General features: G+C 43.5%; 1 protein-coding gene across 1 annotated transcript in view; it reads right to left on the reverse strand.

Moving 5' to 3' along the window:
* Window positions 1-21,015, reverse strand: part of TENM1 (teneurin transmembrane protein 1) — a 352,331-nt gene that overhangs the window by 15,424 nt on the left and 315,892 nt on the right. The window contains exons 23-24 of the mRNA XM_057538278.1: window positions 10,871-11,043; window positions 9,492-9,727 (exon numbers count right to left, since the gene is read on the reverse strand). Coding sequence (XP_057394261.1) covers window positions 9,492-9,727; window positions 10,871-11,043 — 409 coding nt within the window. The remainder of the gene's footprint in view (window positions 1-9,491; window positions 9,728-10,870; window positions 11,044-21,015) is intronic.

A 21,015-nucleotide genomic window follows, 5' to 3' on the forward strand; every position in this document is an offset into this window, starting at 1 on the left:
TTTTGTGCACTTTGCTTTTTAAAATAACCTCCTTAACTTCTACCCCCATTATAAAAGTGATATTTTTTCATTGCAGAAAAATTGGAAAATATAGAAATATACAAAGAAAATAATCACCTGTAATCCCATCCTTCAATGTGAATCATTGCTAGTACTTTGCAACATTTCATACCCACTTTTTTTTGCATAATCTATGCCCATACACTTAAAGAATACAATTAGAATTGTACTTAAACTTTTGTGTCCTACTTTTTCAGCTAATGTTTTGTCTTGAGCATTCCTCATGTTATTAAATATTCTTAAAATGTGGATTTTAGTGGTTACATAATATCTTCTACATGATAAACATTTATTTTTCCTTTCTCTTATTGTTGGAAATTAGAGTTTTTGTTTTCCATTTTTCTTTTATCTTTCATGTTTTGTTGAACATTTTTGTAAATAAATATTTCCTTAATACAAAACCCTACAAGGTCCCACTACTGGGCATATACCCTGAGAAAACCATAATTCAAAAAGAGTCATGTATCAAAATGTTCATTGCAGCTCTATTTACAATAGCCAGGACATGGAAGCAACCTAAGTGTCCATCATCAGATGAATGGATAAAGAAGATGTGGCACATATATACAATGGAATACTACTCAGCCATAAAAAGAAATGAAATTGAGTTATTTGTAGAGAGGTAGATTGACCTAGAGTCTGTCATACAGAGTGAAGTAAGTCAGAAAGAGAAAAACAAATACTGTATGCTAACACATATATATGGAATCTTAAAAACAAAAAAAAAAAATGGTCATGAAGAACCTAGGGGCAAGATGGGAATAAAGACACAGACCTGCTAGAGAATGGACTTGAGGATATGGGGAGGGGGAAGGGTAAGCTGTGACAAAGTGAGAGAGTGGCATGGACATATATACACTACCAAATGTAAAATAGATAGCTAGTGGGAAGCAGCCACGTAGCACAGGGAGATCAGCTCGCACAGGGAGATCAGCTCGGTGCTTTGTGACCACCTAGAGGGGTGGGATAGGGAGGGTGGGAGGGAGGGAGATGCAAGAGGCAAGAGATATGGGAACATATGTATATGTATAACTGATTCACTTTGTTATAAAGCAGAAACTAACACACCATTGTAAAGCAATTATACTCCAATAAAGATGTTAAAAAAAAAAACCTATAAGGGAAATTACGGGGTCAAATGATAACATATTAAAGACTCCTGATGCAACTCGAGATATTACTTCATGGTGCACAAAGGTTTACAAATTTATGCCCTTATTAACTAGCAGTGGAAGAGTTCATCTCATTCCATCCTTACCACCATTGAGTATTGTCATTGTTAGTAAGCTTTTCCCAGTATGAGAGTGGGAAAATGGTATGTTACTGTGGTTTAAATTTGCATTTATTTGGTTACTAATGAGGTTGAACTCTTTTAAACATCTATTCGCCACATGTACGTCTTCTATGAATTGTCTGCTATTTTCAACGTCTTTTGGTTTCAGTTTCTTCAACAGCCAGCTGGGGCTAATGATATTTGCCATTAAATTTTGAGCTTCTGCAAGGAAAAAAAAAAAAAAAAAAAAAAAAGGACAGCAAATGTTCCGTGCCATGAATTCCAAAAGACTAGTGATTAGATACTCCAATTATTTGGGAGGAAGTCTTGTCAGTTGCAGGGGTAGGTTTCATTCAGGGAATAGAGCCACAGATTGGGAAACATGACTCTTTAACCATCTGTAGCCAATGTGTGCAGTTTCGTGGTGCATAAATACACAGTAAACGGCTGTTATCACCTAAAAGGTGATAGAGAAGCGCGTATTTCCTGTCTTTTGATACACAGGGCTTGGAAACCTATACGAAACCAGGTGTTCTTTCTTCTACTACCTTTCCTGTGGTTTTATAGCCACATATCTCTAACTGTAATACTGTTCACTTACAATAGCTGTAAAATATCCATGTACTCCCAGAGACGGTTGTAACTGTTACAATTTATGTTATAATGATAGTTAAAGAGCCAAAGTAACAAATGATTTCCAGTTCGACTAAATTTGTGGTTTTATTTGTCTGATAGATTAAGTTTACTACTCAAGAACACATTTCTTAATAAAGTCATTACAGCTACACAAGCAGGGACCACCGTTAAAAATCCACTACAGGGACTTCCCTGGTGGCGCAGTGGTTAGGAATCTGCCTGCCAGTGCAGGGGACATGGGTTCGAGCCCTGGTCCAGGAAAATCCCACACGCCGCGGAGCAACTAAGCCCGTGCACCACAACTACTGAGCCTGCGCTCTAGAGCCCACGAGCCACAACTACTGAAGCCCGTGTGCCACAACTACTGAAGCCCGCGCGCCTAGAGCCCGTGCTCCACAACAAGAGAAGCCACCGCAATGAGAAGCCTGCGCACCGCAACGAAGAGCAGCCCCCGCCCGCTGCAACTAGAGAAAGCCCGCGCGCAGCAACGAAGACCCAACGCAGCCAAATATAACTAAATAACTAAATAAATAAAAATTAAAAAAAAATCCACTACAAAGCGAGCAGAAGAAAACTCTGCCTAATGTTCTTTCCCTGCCTGTCAAGACTTCTGCAACCATGCTTCTGTTTCTGGATAATGCACTCGGATATTCAGATGTTGCTGAAACGCTAGTTTCAAAGTCAGGTTTGGAAGATAATGTAAAATTCGGCTAAGAGCTGAAAGGGGATGAAGGAATTGAAGATGCCACAGCCCCCCACCCTGCAAGTCTCCTATGGAACCCACATGTGAGAAGGCTGAGAGAAAGAATGCTAGGCTGACCACCTCTGACTGCTGGGGTCATGAGCAAGGGTGGGAAAGCAACACGTTCATACAAACTCTTGTTTGCCTGAAAGACAATAATAGCCCTTGACCTAAGTATGGGCCATCAATCCTTATTTTGGCTCTTCCTCCAAACAATCTATACCAATCTTTGCCCTGGAAAAGAGAGGGGCAAAGAAAAGGTTGACATTTGAGAATAGCCCCAAGTTAAAAAGAGTCTCTTTGGACATTGAGCAAGACACTTGAGTTTGGCAACTGATGAGTTGTATGTTGGGGTAAGAAAGTTGGACTTGGTAATTTTTTTAATAGGGAAAGTATTTATGCTTTAATTTATTCTTTGGTTTTCCTTAGGCTTTTTTTAGCTTTGCTGAAGAGAAGTAAGGAGAAGGGCTTGCTTTTTTGTTCACACTTCGATCAGAAAGGAAAGAGGAAAGAGTATGCACTGGGAAGCCATGGGTTGTGTTGCCAGCAGAAATCAAAGTGCCTACGAAGGGTGGGTACAGGCAGAAGCTCCAAAGAAAAGTGTCCTCTGCCTCCCCTCAGATCCTTTCCTTGCTCTTTCCTAGGAGTTTGAGTTTTAATTGCTTAAGAGAAAGTCCTTTCAACCCCTTGCAATTTGAGACTCATTCAATTAGTAGGATAAAGATATATTAGGTTGGTCCATAGGCAACTGCTGATATTTGAGTGTTTTTGGCCTACCAAAAGGGCAGTTTCCTATGGTCCAACCCAATACACACACACACACACACACACACACAATGTGCTAAACTCTAAGCTCCAATCACGGCAGTTGATTTTTTTCAGAACAAAGGAGGAGAGGGCTGAATTTTCAAGGATGCTGTCTAGCATTTCAACTCACAAGGCAACTGAGGTACCTGTTTGATTTTTGCTGAAGAAGCTGAAAGGTGAATAAGTGAGACGGGCCAAATAACCACATTACAGTTTGGGAGATGCACTGCATTTAATTTCCATGAAGCTGTGGGAATGGACAGAGTCACAGCTGCTTTTAAATTGATACACACTACTCTATTCTCACTGGTTTTAAGGTAATTAGTACTTGGTTTTTAGAAATCGATCAATACAATTCTACAGATTTTATTTTTTATTGATATTGCTACGCTGACAATCAAAACCGACTTAGGCTTGCTTCTGTTTCACAGAGTTGCCTACAAATGAACAGGGCATGTATGCAGTGTTAATGTCAGCCTCCGCTGCTCCCCCGGGAATTTCCTTATACCTGTTTTTCTTCTTTTTTCTTTTTTCCTCCCAAGGCACTCTCTTTACCTTGCCAGCCCACAGAATCTTAGTGCCAGAAGGAATCTTACGACGTGGGCTATTGACCTGGACTGCCTGGGTTCAAATCCTGTGTCACCATTTACTAGCTGTGTGCCCTCTGTGTGCCTTGGTTTCTTTACCTGCAAAGTGAGAATGTTAATAAGAAAACACACCTGATAAGGTGTTATGAGTAATAAATGAGTTAATATGTGGCCATACACAGATAAGATTTCAATGTTAGTTGCTATAATTATGATTAATGGTAATAATACTACTAGTCATAATCATAGAGATTGTATAGCTCATATGCCTCATTTTATAGATGGGAAAAGTGGTGTAAAATTATGGGCATACCAGTTCTTCTTCAAAACTTTACTCATTCCTCTCACCTGATTTCTGCCATACCATTTAACTTGGACACTTTGTGCACTAAAATAATTTGCTCTTGTTTAATTACTTTCCCGTTGGCGAATTCATCTGGGTAACCGTACAATAGGCATTTAAAAATTTTAATACCAAATCATTAATGCTTATATACAAGTGAAATAGTGTGTGAAATAATACTTTCTGTCTAGCTATCTTTGTGGAGTTGACCCAAGATTAACAAATATAGTAGTTTCTGTGATTTGAAAGCCCCAAGAATCCCCTGACCCCAAAAACCAACACTGCCCAGTGGCCTTGATGCCTTAAATCTCCTGTCTCCAGGTGACTCCTTAGGGGTGAATGCACTGTTACTTGGGACTGAGAGCCACAGATATATTTAAAAAATAGATGAATCTATCTGCAAGCAGGCTCCTTATCTAAATTTTCACAAAATGAAACCCTCCAGCAAACCTAGGGAGAACGAAGTTAAAACAGTGTGAAGCAGACACATTTTCTGAGAAAGGAAGGAGACGCTGGAACCCTCTTGGCTGTCTCCCACATTCCCCATCATTTGTCAGCCTGGGACCTTGTGTTTCACCTGCGCTTGTTCCCCCTTTCAGAGCTCAGCTCGCGTATGAACAGTCACACGTTGCATTTCAAAACAAATCTACCCTGTTCTCAGTTATCTTTGAATGGAGAGAAAAACAATCAATCGTGAGGGTTTTTAGATTAGTCTTGGCTTCATTTTGCTTGTAAACACATAATCATCTTACTTGATTTGATGACTTTGGTTTGAAGTGCTAAGCTTCTTGGGGTTTTTTTTTTTTTTTAAATAAAGGAGGCTGCAGTTCTGGAGTTTTGCTGTAACCTCACATCTCAGTCTGCGAAATCTTGTAAAGAGCTCTGAGGTCCAATGCTGGGATAAGTCTCATTTAATAGCATTATTATCCACAGACACAGCAAGGTGCAATCTGGATGTAGTTCCTAAACCAGTGTGCTTTTGGTGAATGTCTAATTTCTCTATTGTCCAGGGAAATGTATTTATGGGGACAGACTGATGCAGCAGATGAGAAGATACATAGACTGGATGGGAAAGTACTTTGCAAGGAAGATGATTCAAATACAACTCAGGTTGGGGGGGGAAATGGCTTTTTAAAATAAATGAAATTTCAGGATGTTAATGTGATTTATTTCACTTAATGGAGCTGGTGCAGGATGGCCCAGAGATAACAAATCCCTTGCCTGCTCAGGCTAAGCAGGATATCATGTTTCCCAGCAGTTTGTTTCCTCACCTTGAAGAGGACCCCGAGTGTGTATGAAAAAAAAAATCACCGATGGTTGGAGAAAAGCAACTCTTGTTGCTTTATCTTCAAGAGAGGTCTATCATTTTCTGAGTTTTTTTCTTTCCACTTAGAAGGTCTGGGGTGGATGTGATAGGTAGCTTTGGGGAACATTTGATGTCCATCATCTTACCAAGGGAGCCTTTAAACGAACCTGTCATTCTGTGCCCGAACAATTAGTGTTTTATGACCTGCTGTCCAAGCACATTTGCAAATTACAAGCACACCTTTGTGTGGTTTTTCAAAGAGGAGCCCTATTTCCCCCAGGACAGCAGGGGTTTCTATGTTGTGTGACTATCTGAACCTGTTATTCTGTCTGAAGACCTCTGGAACGGCAGCTCCACCAGGAGAAATAGAAGATTCAGTACAAGGTCTCCAGGTACTTGAGGGCACCAGAGAGCCTTAATCTTTACATGGATGTTTACAAATGGGCCACCGCATATTTGGCCCATAGAGAGAGAGAGTTACATCTCATGTGTCATCAGCCCCTTGAAAGCTACCATAAGTGAAGGGGGCACCATCTATAAAATAATAAAGTCAGTAAGGAAAAAGAATTTGCCTGGTTAAAACTGGATCCACACCTGCCTTTGGGGAGCGTATTCATTCTATTAAATTGGATATGCCTAATCTGGGGAAACTGAGGCACTAATATACACCAAAGTGCCTAAGGATGGGGAGAGCAGGTAAGAATTACCCAGTTAAACAGCCTCCTTCCTCTTGCCTCCTCCACACTTCGCCTGCCTGGAGGCCAGCCAGTTGTCCCGCACCACCCACACTTGCCAGTACATTAGAGTCGATTATTTGTCTCTTTTTGTCAGCACTGAAATGAGGAGTCAGGCCCTGCCAAGGTGGCTCCACTGAGCGGGGCAATGATTTATAGATTAATTATTTTAAGGAACAAGGCAGCACAGCATGATGTAGTGGAAAGAGTGCTGCGCTAGGCGAAGACCTGCATTTTAGTGCTGGCTCGGATCCTTAATAGCTGTTTGACTTTGGGCAAATCACTTAACCTCTCTGGGCCTTAGTCTCCTTATCTGTAAATTGGGAATAACAATAATTGATGGTTGTTGGACTTCCCTGGTGGCACAGTGGTTAAGAATCCGCCTGCCAAGGCAGGGAACACGGGTTCGAGCCCTGGTCCGGGAAGATCCCACATGTCGCAGAGCAACTAAGCCCGTGTACCACAACTACTGAGTCTGCGCTCTAGAGCCCGTGAGCCACAACTACTGAGCCTGCGTGCCACAACTACTGAAGCCCGTGCTCTACAACAGGAGAAGCCACCGAAATGAGAAGCCCACGCACCACAACGAAGAGTAGCCCCTGCTCGCTGCAACTAGAGAAAGCCTGTGTGCAGCAACGGAGACCCAATGCAGCCAAAAATAAATAAAAATAAATAAATAAATTTATAAAAAATAATTGATGGTTGTGGTGATCAAATAAAACCCTGACTATGAAAGCATTTTATTAATTGTAAGGCACTAAACATATGTAAAGGATTGTTATTGTTGTTAGATTTCTAGGGACATGTACAGTAACACCACCTAGCCATTCTTCAGTCCCAGGACCTCAGGAAGAACCCTAGAAGTCATAGAGGAGAGGGCCCTGAATTTGTTGCCCTTATAAGCCGTTCCACAAATCTGCTCAACTCTACCACGGGATGGGAAACGGGTCAATTATAAATGAGACTAACTAAATAACACTTCACTCTACTCAACATGAAAGAGCCCCCATATATTTTATGACCATTAGCTTCTCAGTATTAAGAACAATTTGGGATATGAGGTGCAAATTACAATTTACAGTCTCTCTCCATTATCCGTGCATATGGAAGGGAGAAAACAGGGTGGGTGATCGTAGAAAGTGGAAAATACTAAAGTCACATAGTATAGAATGAGTTCTCCTAAAGAATAGAAAATCCCAAAGTCACATAGTGTATGATATGATTCATAATGTTTTATTCAGACTATAAGCTGGGGAGGCACTAAGAGACCATTTATTTGATATAATTGTTCTGGGGTGAGTCCATGAGGTTGATGAGCCATACGTAGATAATTCTGACTTTTCTCTAGTATGACATTTCATTTCACAGGTGAAGAAAATAAAGGCATTCCTTAAGCCAGTTGTAAGACTTCCCCATGGAGGGTTCTACCCGGGAGATCCCATTTCTAGAAGAACACTGATAGAAACCCTCACTGCTGCCACACAGACAGGTTTGACTATTTGGACTGGTTTCACCTCCCGATTCAGTGGCATACCTAGTAAATATTCTGGCCAATGGAATCAAAACATACAAATTGACTTGTGCATGTAGACAACCTTAGTAGCTGTTACAAAAAACAAGCATGGAAGTCTGCGTCTTTGTGTTACCAACAGAACTGACTGGAAAGTGAGCACTAGTGTAGATCATTTTGTCCGTATCAAGCCATGGGACTGACTTGATGGCTTGTCACTGGAATTGGGTGGTTGTTTGGCGTTGCATTGCCAAAGCCTAGAGGTTACCACATTTTTACTGTGAGTGAAATTTTACTGTGAGTGAAGAAAATGCAAGTGTTCCAGGTATCCCAGGCATGACACAGGTGCTCAAAGCGGGCCTCAATAGTGAGTGATCATCTCCCTCAGGCTGGCAGTTGCTCTCGGGCTGATATTGAATGTTACTATACTTGGAAAGTTGGTCACGTCATCCTAACATTGGTTCATGTTCAAGAAGGGACAGGTAGACAGAGCGCTGTGGTGTCTGTAGGCTTCGTGTGCTGCAGAAAGGCAACTTTGATTGAGAGATCCCTGGTTAACTGTGGTGAACAGTGCTTGGTAAGAACTTGAAAACCCCCAAATCTTTCATTTCCCCTGGGCAGCTGTCTCTGAGCACCATTAGCCCAATCTGAGTACTAGTCCTTGACCCCTTTGGCCCTTAATATGTATATTCATGACAATGATACCATTCACTGTTTTTGCCCTTTATCTTGCCTTTGTCCAGATGTTGCCTGGTGTCTCACATCCTTCTGTGTGTGCCTGCCTGGCCTTTCCAAATAAAGTATCAACTACCCCAAAGCAGGGGTCTGGGACAGCTCAGTGGACCTGCTGACCATCTCCAGGCCTTGTCAGGGATTCTGGAGGGCCTCCCAACTAAACACATTTGTCGATTCAGACATTCTTGGGGCCTGAAATTGCTACTATCAGAGCACTATTAGCTGGCTAATGACAAAGAAAGCTCCTATTAAGAGGGGGAAGGGTAAGCTGTGACAAAGTGAGAGAGTGGCATGGACATATATACACTACCAAACGTAAAATAGATAGCTAGTGGGAAGCAGCCACGTAGCACAGGGAGGTCAGCTCGGTGCTCTGTGACCATCTAGAGGGGTGGGATAGGGAGGGTGGGAGGGAGGGAGACGCAAGAGGGAAGAGATATGGGAACATATGTATATGTATAACTGATTGACTTTGTTATAAAGCAGACACTAACACACCATTGTAAAGCAATTATACTCCAATAAAGATGTTAAAAAAATAAATAAAAAAAGAAAAGAAAGAAAGCTCCTATTAGAATGTTCATTTCAGGATACTGAACCATTATCAGCCATTAGCACCCTCTCTTGAATTAGTATATCATATAAGCTAGTCAGTCAGCTAGAAAAGCTTTGGAGAAATGGGACTTCCAATGAGGGAGGCTCTGCCGTCTTCAAAACTAAAACACCGATTCTATAGCTTCTATCAGGTCGAGCCTTACCCTCAGCCTTCTTTCAAAAGCTGAAATGTTGCCTTTGTTCTGCTCCTTCCGCTGCCGCCACTCGATGAGGTTGGCGTTGTGCTCTCCGGGCAGCGAGATGTTGCATTTGCCCAGGGTGGGGTTGACCGCCCCGGACAGGGTGTGGGGCTCTGAGCTGAGGCTGATCTCCATCCCGCTGGCAAAAGTGACACGTAGGGAGCCGTCTGGACTCACGCGATAGGTACTCTGCGTATTTTCTGCAGACAGAGGAGCAAAGGAGGAAGAGGGGGGAGAAAGGGAAGCACAGAAGCAGAGGAGAGACAAGTTTAGCTTTAGGAGGTAAGTTTGGGAAAGGGTGAGCAGGCGGGGTGCCGTGGACCTAACTGCCCTCTGGGCTAGAGAACCACTCTGACAGGCCGACATGCTCTCTGTCCGTTTGGGTCTCGTTATTTTCACAGCTGGGCTGTCTTGTTTCTTGGATAAAAGACTCCTGTGTAATACTGCAGGCTGTTTTGGTTTTGAAAAACTTTCTCATTTTTAAAGAATTCCCTCACAAACTCCCTTTCTGACTTGGTGGATTGGCCTCCTCCACTTGATACGCTGGGAGCTAGAATGAGCAGAGTATGAAGTCGAAATCAGCATCATCACTGCCTGGGGACACCAGCACAGGTGCTGGACTCCACAAAATGATACGCTGACAGAGGTCGCCACCGAGCCTCTTAGAGTGGCTCAGCCTAACAATACAAAGAGTCCTTAATGACTGGGCAGAGAGAAAACAATTTCTCTGTGTCCACTTCCCTCAGCTTCCAAGACGTTCTTTCCAAATCCACCTCCCTTCCTCCCTTCCTTCCTGTTTACTCCTCTCTTTCTCCCCCTCTCTCTCCTTCCTTCCTTCCTTTCTTCCTTCCCTCTCTCCCTTCCTTCTTTTTCCTTCCGTTCCTTTACTTTCCTCTCTTTGAACAGAATGAGCTTTTAATTCTCTCATTTCCCTTATATTCCTGCTTGGTGTGTATCCTCATTCATCCTTTTTATTCACCCATGTCAGCGTTGCTCTAGAATGCTGATCTCAGATGGGACACGGACTTCATTTCTTTAATATAACCCAATCAGAGCTTAAAGACCTTTACAAACAGCTGCGTGTTGGGAAATGACTTGATGGAAGAGTAGATTTGGCAGGGATTTAACCTCATAAATCCCACAGGGAGTTATGGCCCAATGTTGCTATAGGAACTTTGTGAAAGGTGTGACTTTGTCTGGGTTTCAGCCTCCATAGCTGGAATATCGGGAGAAGTCATCTTCTCAGCCAAAAGTGAATTCTAGTCATTGACGGTGTGCAGAGGTTTGATGGTAGAAGTAAGAGAGATGCTGTTAGAGTCAGGCAAAGTTGGAAATATTCTTACCTTGTTTTAAAATATATATGGTACTAGTTGCTGTCAAATTGGTTGACATGAGGACGTTTTCGCGGTTGGAAGTATCTAGCTCCACTTTTGTCAGCTTCTCCAGGTCACTGTGGAAGCTGCTGACCTCTCCAGTGGGAAACGTTGCATTGGTCAGATGCCCCTCGGGGTCATACCTGAGGAATGTAACCAATCCCAACGTTGAAGTCTCTTGGCAGTGATAACAGGCTTTTGCGAAATAAAAATCACTTGGCAGTTAATACAGTTTAACTTTGAGTGATAACAAGTATTATTAACCTTGTTCAATAAGAAGAAAAAGGTCAGAAAGATGATTAATCAAACGAAGGTATTTTTTGCTGCTTCTGAATTCTTGATGACTTCCTTGAGCTGTGCTGTTTTACAGAAAAAATATATCTGGTAATGAATCACTAGGGTGGAAAACTGATTTATGAATCACGTCCTGCTGTGTGCAATGTTGCAGGGAGCCCTCCGTTTGCAATTTGGGTCGATCCCATCAGATGTGATGGGTCACAAGGACCAGCAGAGGGTGCTGTTGACAAAGAAAAAGGAGGCATGACTGTCCCCCGCCCCGCCCCGCCCCGCCCCCACCAGCCTGAGAAGGCCAATAAACTGATTTCGCACTCTGATAGGAAAATTATATTTGCTGCTCTTTAAGCTGCCAAATTTGAAATGAATGAATCATTCTTCCAACAAATGACCAAGCACAGAAGACAATGGAAACATGTTCATTAAAACATTCTGGAGCCCCCTGATCTCAGTGTCACTTAATTTTTTAATCTTTTTATAATATAGTACATAATGTGTTGCAATTTGCCTATATGAGTAAGAGACCAAAAAAAAAATAATTACCTGGGATAATAGGCAATAACCTATATCTAGAAATATAGTCTTGTGAGTTGACTTTTTTAAAAAAATCAGAATTATTGGCAATCTCACTGTCCTCCAAATGGAAACTGCTTCCCTGAAGCCTTTTGATGTGGCGCTGTTCTTTTATTGCCAATAGAACCATGAAAAATAAACACTTCATTAAAAGTAAGGACATGCACTTGGAAACCCATTACTGTTTTCAAGTTGCAAATTACAAAATAGTTAAGTACTTTTATTTGCTTTTAAAATGTTAAACAATTATATTCTTTGTACCCAAAGTGAGCAGGACGCAGCCTGGACACGGTGGCGGAGTCCGGCTCTCCTGCCTTCTCCCTCCAAAATGACGCAAAATGGCCTAGCGATTCAGTGTTAATCCACTTCGCTTTAAAGAACTCAGCCTGGATAGCTGCTGAAATTTTAAAACTTAGACTAGCCTTTGGTAGGCTTGGGAAAAGGGGCTAGACATTATTTTATAGGACAAAACTGAACTTGAGGCTATACACAATGCCATCTCAAGTTCAGTTCTGTGTGTACATGAGTGTGCGCACGTGCACACACATGCTATCAGTTAAAACAGTCAGGCATGCAAATAAAAATAATCAAATAGGTCATTTGACATCATAGATATGACAAGCCCTAGTTGTTTAATTGGATGCACCCTTTGTTTAAATGGATTTCAGTCAAAACGGTAATTGGCATGTTGCTGCTATGCTGCTAAGGCCTCATTATCGAGGAAAGGCCAAAGGGTGCTGTTTGCGCCTGGGGTTAATGACAAAATCCTCCCCCCTGCTCAGCCCGTTTGCCCATGGCCTGCTCGGGGCTCTGTGGCTGCAAGAAGAAGACCCCTGATGAGAAAGGGGCATGGAAGGGCCTGAACACCTAACACAGCCCCGACTTTGTCTGCCTGGTCTTCCTTCCAGGAGAGGAAAACAATATCCAGTTTTGATTCTTGCAAGGTACCAACCTGCTTTTCCCTGTAGGGAGGAGTTTCCAGGCAGCAGACGGAAAGAAGCTGCTGCAGGCCCCCCTCACTAGGGAGACTGTGGTCCCACAGCCTGCTACTCAGGCAGTTCCTCTCTGTTTCACATCCATCACCAGCAACTCTGCCTCATTGGTTTCCCTTTCCTGATTTCTAAAGGGTTTCCTCAGCACTTGGCAAGGTCACTCTTCATTATTCCTCCAGGAAATCTGACCTAAGATGCTACGCATGCAGGTTTCCAACGGACTTTCCAGCTCAGGGCAGTTTCTTTCTTTCCCAGTCACATAGCCCCTTGTTTTAAAGCAAGATTTCATTGAAGGGTGATGGCAGTGGTCGTGCCCACTTCTCAGGGCAAGATGACAAGATCAGATGCTAACTGAGCCATCCATGAGCAAAGGTCAAAAATCTGAATGAACCTCAGCAGTGGCCTGTGGTGTAATTCCCTGGATAGATGTAGCTGGGAGGCTGCTGCTTGGCTCCTTGTCTGGTGAGAGAGGCAATGGGGTGGGGATAAGGTAGAATTTCCCACAGTCCTGCCCAGACGCTAGAGAGCCAGAAAGTTGTATTGTCTGATTTCCTTTCTGTGGCTGGATAAGCCTCCTTATTTGAAAGTGTACATTTGACTTTATCATAAACAAAGCACTCTACCTTGAGGGCATTATGCTAAGTGAAATAAATCAGACAGAGTAAGACAAATACTGTATGATCTCACTTATATGTGGAATCTAAAAAAAAACAAAACCAAAAAATCCGAACACACAAAACTCATAGAAAGAGAGATCAGATTTGTGGTTACCAGAGGCGGGGGGTGGGTGGGAGGAATGGGACAGAGGTGGTCAGAAGGTTGAAACTTCCAGTCATAAGATACATAAGTACTGGGGATGCAATGTACAACATGACAATAGTTAACTGCTGTGTGGTATGTATGCAAGTTCCTAAGAAAGTAAATCCTAAAAGTTCTCATCAGAAGGAAAAAAAATATTTTTCTTCTTTTTTTTTTTGTATCTATATGAGATGACGGACATTCACTAAACTTACTGTCGTCATCATTTTGCAATATATATAAATCAAGTCATTATGCTGCATGCCTTAAACTTATATAGTGCTGTATGTCAATTATATCTCAGTAAAACTGAAGGGGAAAAACCCCAAAAAACAAAGCACTCTACCCCCCAGTACACTCACCCACCCCAATTCTGCTAGTCACAGTCAAAGCAATGGCATTTGGTGGTATCTGCAGTGTGGTGCCTCTCCTGGGCTTGGTCAAAACCTACAGGCCCAAGTCTTTTCTATGGGGTCAGGTTCAAAGGAAGAGCAACAGGCAGATCCCACAACTTTGGAAAGATTGCTCCAAACTGGATAAGAAATAAAGGAAGCCTTTGATTTCTTATGGCTTGCTTGAGGTTTTTTTGTTGTTGTTGTTGTTGTTTCCCCTCCATCACAGGGGACTGCATGTTTCCAGACAGAATGTCAAAGAAACAAGTTTAATCAAAACCTCTTACACTGTTCTGTGGGTTTCCCTCTGGTGCCTGCGTCCTTTGGTGCAGAGAACACAAGCCAATATGCTGCAACTGATCCCCTCAGGCCATAACAGGGTCGTAACTTCCACCTCCCTGCCCCCACTCCCCCTCCCTACCCTGTGCTGCAAGTTCTGGTTGGTGAATTGTGTGATCAGGCATTGACTGTTGCCTTCATGGTCATCAGGAGTGAGCTTGGTAAGAGGAGATTTGCCATCACCTTGTCCCTTCCCGTCCCTGATTTTACAGAGTTCCACTGTGTGCATGCACACACACATGTCCCCGTGGATCAAAGGAAACATTTGTAAAGGAAATTCAGAATTCATTCTTGTCCTTGAGGAACACATAGTTTATATTAGGGGAGATGATATTTACACATTATTAAAAATATATTTGGTCTGATATTTTCTCATAAGGGGTGGCCTGCCCTTTCCCTTGAGGACAATGTAAGCCAGAGCTAAACCATGCAGGGTAAAAACTAGGAGCTCCTCCATCTTTGCTTTTAAGAAAATATTGAAGATTATAGAAGAAAAATTCATTATTTATTTATTTTTTAAAGGAAATAGACCCTCTTTACCCTCTCATGCCAGAAACCTGACCAACCTAATAAGCATTCTTTAGGAAATACTGGATTGCCCTTTCTTCACCAATAACTTCATGTGGCTTCCTATGATTCAGCCCAAGTCCATAATGCCCTTCTATCTTCACTTGTCCTTCATTCAATAAATATCAGTCTTGTGCTAGGTACTGGGGATACTGTGGTGAATGAAATTCAAAGTCTAGTAGTGTAGATAAGCTACGCACACAAATCACTCTGATGTCAGAATATTGCCATATACTTCTGTAAACAAGGAGCTGCAGAAGCTCAGAAGAGGCAGAAGTTATTTCCAGGCAGGCTGAGCAGAAGAGAAGGAAGAGAAGGAGGTGGTATTTGAATCCTGGAGGGTAGCTGGAGATCAATCCCTTGATAGGCAGAGACTGGGGACGGGAGGAAGGCATTCCAAAGGCAGGCACACTGGTGGCTGGGATGACCACCGAGGGAAGCAGGATGCTGGAGCACAAGGGTCCTCTCGGAGGGGAGTGGGAGATGAGGCCGGAGAGGCACGTTGGAAGCAGAGCACGGGGAAACTGGGGTGTCAGGCTCTGGAGGAAAGCATGCAGTCAGTAGACAATGGAGAGGCACAGGAAGCTCTTCAGGGAGAGAACAGTATGATTCAAGCAGTTCTTTGGTGGCAGTGAATCTCGGAAGGGAAGCTATGGAACAGGGAAACCTGTTGGGAGGCTAACGCCTCAGCTTGTGTAAGAGAAGATGGTGGCCTCTTGCCTTTATGAAGCGCATTGTGATCGCCTATCATTGGGACCAGTCTTCCTTCCTAGGTTGTAAACTCTCGCATCTTTAGAGAGAGGACACAGTGTCTCACCACCTCTGTACTTTCGGTGTGTGGCCCAGAGCAGACTCTCACTGCATATACTCGTTGAATGAGAGAAACAGGATCTGCCAGTGGAAATGGGAAGGAAGGGGTGGGGACGAGAGTCAGCGTGGTGAGAGGACAGACAGAGCCATCCCAGGTGGTGCAGAGCCTTAGCTTTCACAGACGTCCCGTGCGGTGCATCTTCCCAGCCAGGCTCGGAAAGCTCGTTCGGCCAGCAGCCTCTCTTCCTTCTGTTCAGTCCCTTTCTCTTCGGTAGTTCTCTCTCCCCAGCATGAGCCACGACAGTTCTCTCTGCCCATTCCTGAGCCTTATCAAGGGCATGAAGCACAAGGGGAGGGGACTGAGCAAAGGTGTCCAGTCTGTCTCTGGAGTCCTGAAGGAACTGTTGGCAAGTCTACGTTCTTCTTGCTTAAATGAAATCCCTCACCTGCCCAGAGGCAGGGGGCTGAACCATGTGGTGCCTTAGTTCCCTCCCTACTCTGAGATTCTCAAAAGCACTGGAAACACTTCGATGTGTTTGGACTGACTATTCACTTACATAACCAGTTCTGCATGGGAATCACATCCTCTGCTTAGGCAAATATCTCACCCAGAGACGAGGCTTGTTTACCTTGCCCCGCCTCCCCGCTCCCCACCCCCGTTCCGCTAATCTTATCAGGGAGGAGCGAGAAGCTCCCGTTAGCCATCTTCCATAAGACTGAGCATTTGTAAAACAGCCTAGAAGGCACCCAGAGCTATCGTGAGGGCATTTCAAGTTGTCAGTGAATGGCGTTTTCTTGGGGGGTTGGGGTGGGGAATGTGCGAACCAAGTCCCGAGACAGAGCACAGAAAACCAGGGATCAAGAGATCATGCTCCCACAAAGGTCAAGGGCCTGAGGAACTGTCAGCTCGGCCGGCACTGGCAGCAGTGACAAAACTGACACTTTGGCCTCAGTCTGGGACCTTTTCAGTTGAGCGTAGCAGAAGCCTTTGCCAGGGAAATGCTTGCGAAACAAGCAAGGGCATCCTGCCTATTCCTGCAGCTCTGCTGGGGCAGGGTCATTGCAATTAGGAGCCCGCCAGCCCCTCGGGCCACAACCCCTGCCTCGTTCCTAGTTCTGCTTTGACAGTCACCTCCCTGTTAGCCATTTCTCTGTGGTCAGCTTTTCCCCTGACACTCAGGACACTTAAGGGCAGTCAAGCATCAAGTACTAATACTTGGGGTGTGCAACTTTGATACTGGTCCAAGTCAAACGGAATTATGAAAAGCAATGAACTATTTAAACAACATCACACTACACAAGACAAGCCCACATACTACCACGGCACCAAATGCATTTTAAAATCCCATTTGGACTGTGCACACTGTTCAGGGTCATCTGTGTCATTTCTCCCTGCCGTCGTTGCCGATAACTGAAAGTTGAATGGATTACTGGCTTAGCTACCTCTATGCAACAGTCTTCCATCCTTCCAACTTCTGCTTCTGTTTCTCGTCTCAGAACAGAAATTTGACGTCCACCTTGGCAAAGGATTTGTCACCTTTTGGCCAAAGAAGGCAGCCTCTCTCTCACCTCAGAGCAACGCTCAAGTTCTTTTAGGAGGGCCTGGTAACAGTGGCCCAAGGCCCCCTTCTACCGACCTCAGCATGGCTGTAACCCTGACTGGAAGAGTAGGTCCCATTCGGTGCTCCCTGGCTTCAGAAGGAGAAGGAAAACCTCGAAGGAGCGCTCAGAACCGGCTAAAGCGCTGGAGGATAACAGTGAAAGAAGCCAGAGTTTGTACAGAGTAGACTGGGAAGGATTAGTTTCATTTTGAAGGTTGGGAAATTGCTCATTCCGATATGTACAGGCAAGAACCGACAGGGACAGCATTCCGCTGGGGACAGAATGCACTGCTTCAGGAGGAAGAGGAGGGTTTCGGCATAATACTGGCTGGAGTTGAGAAGGTGGGAGAAGGACGAAACGGCTATTCAGCCTCCCTTTCTCTTTCATGGCGCTCTCATACTCCTCTTGTCCTGCTACTGCAGCCGAAATCCTCTAGCTCCCCAGACTTCCCATGGTCACTCTTGTAATCCCAAATCCTCTTCCCTTCTCTGGAAGGCAGTGGGGTAGTGGTGGAAAGAGCAGTGGGCTAGAAGCTCAAAGATCCGCCTCTAGACCCAGCCAACCAGCAACGTGAATGGGCAAATTAGTCCCCTACTCTGGGCCTCCGTTTCCTTATTTGTAAAGTGACCTCTGATGTCTCCTTGTGGCCATAAAATTCCATGATTACCCCCACGTGAATGCCTGTGTTTCTCATCTCTTAATGCCTCAAGATTGGTTACCCAACAACAATGATGTTAGACGCTACTTTTTTCTCACTGCCAGCCGAGTCCTGGTTAACAGGCCTGGGCTCCGCTTGCTGTAAGTATCTGCCGGGACCACAAACCATCTGACTACAACATTCTGTTCTCTATCTGACATCATCAATTTCCCCCTCTGTATTGGATTATTTTCATCAGCACACAAATGTACCATTATTTCTTTCATTTTAAAAATCTCCTTCTGATTACTCTGTTCCCCCCCTGCTCCCATTTCTCTGCTCCTCGTTACAGCAGGGATCTTCAGAAGAGTTCTTTACTCGTTGTCCCCAAACTCTCCTCCCAGTTGCTCTCTCTATTATTATGATTATTATTATTGAAATATAATTAACATAGCATAAAATTCACCATTTAAAATTACACAGTACACAATTCAGTGGCTTTCAGTACATTCACAATGTGTGCAACCATCAGCACCATTTCTAGAACATTTCCATCACCCCCAAAATAAACCCTGTACTCACTGGCAGTCACTCCCCATTCACTCCTCTCCCTAGTTCTTGGCAACTGCTAATCTGTTATCCTTTGTCTCTATGAATTTGCCTTTTCTGGATATCTCATATAAACGGAACTATATAATATTTGTCCTTTTGTGTCTGGCTTCTTTCAGTTAGCATAATGTCTTTGAGGTTCATCCATGCTGTAGCATGTACCAGAACTTCATTCCTTTTCATGGATGAATAATATCGCATTGTATGGATACACCACATTTCGTTTGGTCATTCATGACTTGATGGACACGGTTCTCTACACTTCTTGGCTATTATGAATAACACTGCTATGAACATGTGTGTAGCCATTCTCTCTTAAACCTCCTCTGCTAAAGCTTCTGTCCCCCAGTGCCCACAGCACCTGTTCTTGTGAAGGTAAACAATGATCTCCACAGTGTTGGATGGAACAGTCAATCCTCCGTGCTTATCTTACTTGACTTATCAGGAGTATTTGACATGGCTGATCACTCCTTCCTCCTTGCGTCACTTGTTTTACTTCGCTTCCAGGACGTCCCACTCTCCTTGTTTTCTTCCTACTTCACTGGACTTTCTTTCTCAGTGTCTTTTGCTGGTTCCTCTTCATATCTTCAACTCAGTGTTGGGGTGCTCTAGGTTCCATCATCAGATCTCTTTTCTTCCTTAACTACACTCACTTTTCCATGAAGATCTCGTGGCTTTAAACACAATCAAAACACTGGTGGACGCCAAATTTGGATCTCCAAATTTCACATCTCCAGCCTCTCCCCTCATAAATCCAATTGCCAACTTGATATTTTCCCTTGGATGTCTAAACTGATCATATCCAACCCTGAACTCCCACCCAGTATCATGTACTCCTTGCCTGGTCTTCCCCATCCTGGTAAATGGAAAGTCCAACACCCACTTGCTCAGGCCAAAAACTTTGGAGTTATTTCTGACCCTTTTTTTTTCTCATACCCCACATCCCATCTGTCAGTCCTGACAGCTCTATTGTCAAAATATATTTAGAATATTATCACTTACTGCCCTCACTCCCTGGTCTAAGTCACCATTTTGCCTGGATTATTGCAATAGCCCTCTCCCTCCATTAGGTTCCTCTACTTCCACCATACAGTCTGTTTTCAATACACAGTGATTCTTTAAAAATGTAAGGCAGATTCTGTCACTCCTTTACTTGAAGCTCTCCAGTGGTCCCACCTTTTACTCAGAGTCAAAGTCTTTACAGAGGCTTGCAAAGCCCTATGTGAAGTGGCCCTGGCCACTTCGTTGATTTTGTCTCCCTACTATGATTGTTCACTCCACTCCAGTCACAGTGGCTGCCTTACTATTCCTTGAACATGTCAGATTTGTTCCTGCTGCAGGGCCTTTGCACTTGCTGTTCACTCTGCTTGCAATGTTTTCCCCCTTCCTCCCCCCCCAGATACCCACACGACTCACTCCCTCACCTCCTACAGGCCTTTACTCAAATGTCACCTTCTGAGTGAGGCCTTCCCTGACCACCCAACCTGAAATAAAACCCCCTTCTGCCCCCAAATCTTGATTCCCCCTGACCCTGCTTTATTTCCTCCGCAGAACTTATCACCATCTGAAGTTCTGTGCATTTTACTTGTCTCCCTCCAGTACAATGTGAGCGCTATGAAGGTAGGGATTTGTATCTGTCTTGTTCACGGCTATATCCCCAGCACCAGGACACTGCCAGGCATATACTAGCTGCTTAGCAAATATTTGTTGAATAAATAAATGAATGGTTAAACGGGTTATTTTGTGGGTTTTTTTTCTCTAGTTTTATTGAGGTATAACTGACAAATAAAATTGCATGTATTTCAAGTGTACAATGTGATAATTGGTAAATTAGTGAACGGTTGAACTGGTTATTTTGAAAACTAGTTAATAATTCTGCCATTTCTTGTTGCTTAACTGAATTTAACTATTAGCTTTCAAAATAGTTATTTGTCTAATTTCAGCTGCAGTGTGACCTTGCGTGAATTTTTTAAAAAAGATATTCTCATTAGAACTTTTATCTTTCTTAAGGGTAGTATATTTCAAAATGTCGGCTCTTGAGTCAGACTGTTGGAGTTTGAATCCTGGACATCTGTGTGAATCAGGACAAGCTCACCATGCTGGGCCTCAGTTTCCTCATCCATAAAATAGGCAAACCAGGAGCACGTGCCCCATGTTGTTATTTTGGGGATCAAACAAAATACTTTATGTAAATCACCTACCCTAGGACCTAGCACATAGTAAACCCTCAGTGAACAGTAGCTTTTATTACTTTTATTAAGATGTAAGAGAAATTTTTCAAGAAATAGAGGAAGACCTGCAACAGAAACTGAATACATTTTTCTCAGTGAAACTAAAATAGCTGTCCAGCTCTTTTGTATAAGTGGCATTTCTTTGGGAAATGATCCAAAACTTGAAGACCAACTGTTTTGTCCCTTTCCTCAGGAGGGTTTCGTGGGATCTATTCTCTTCATATTCCCTACATCCTCACGGAAGAGTCACACCTGGAACTCCTCGTATTTA

The sequence above is a fragment of the Balaenoptera acutorostrata genome, chromosome X, assembly GCF_949987535.1.
Source record: "Balaenoptera acutorostrata chromosome X, mBalAcu1.1, whole genome shotgun sequence".
Taxonomy (NCBI): Eukaryota; Metazoa; Chordata; class Mammalia; order Artiodactyla; family Balaenopteridae; genus Balaenoptera; species Balaenoptera acutorostrata.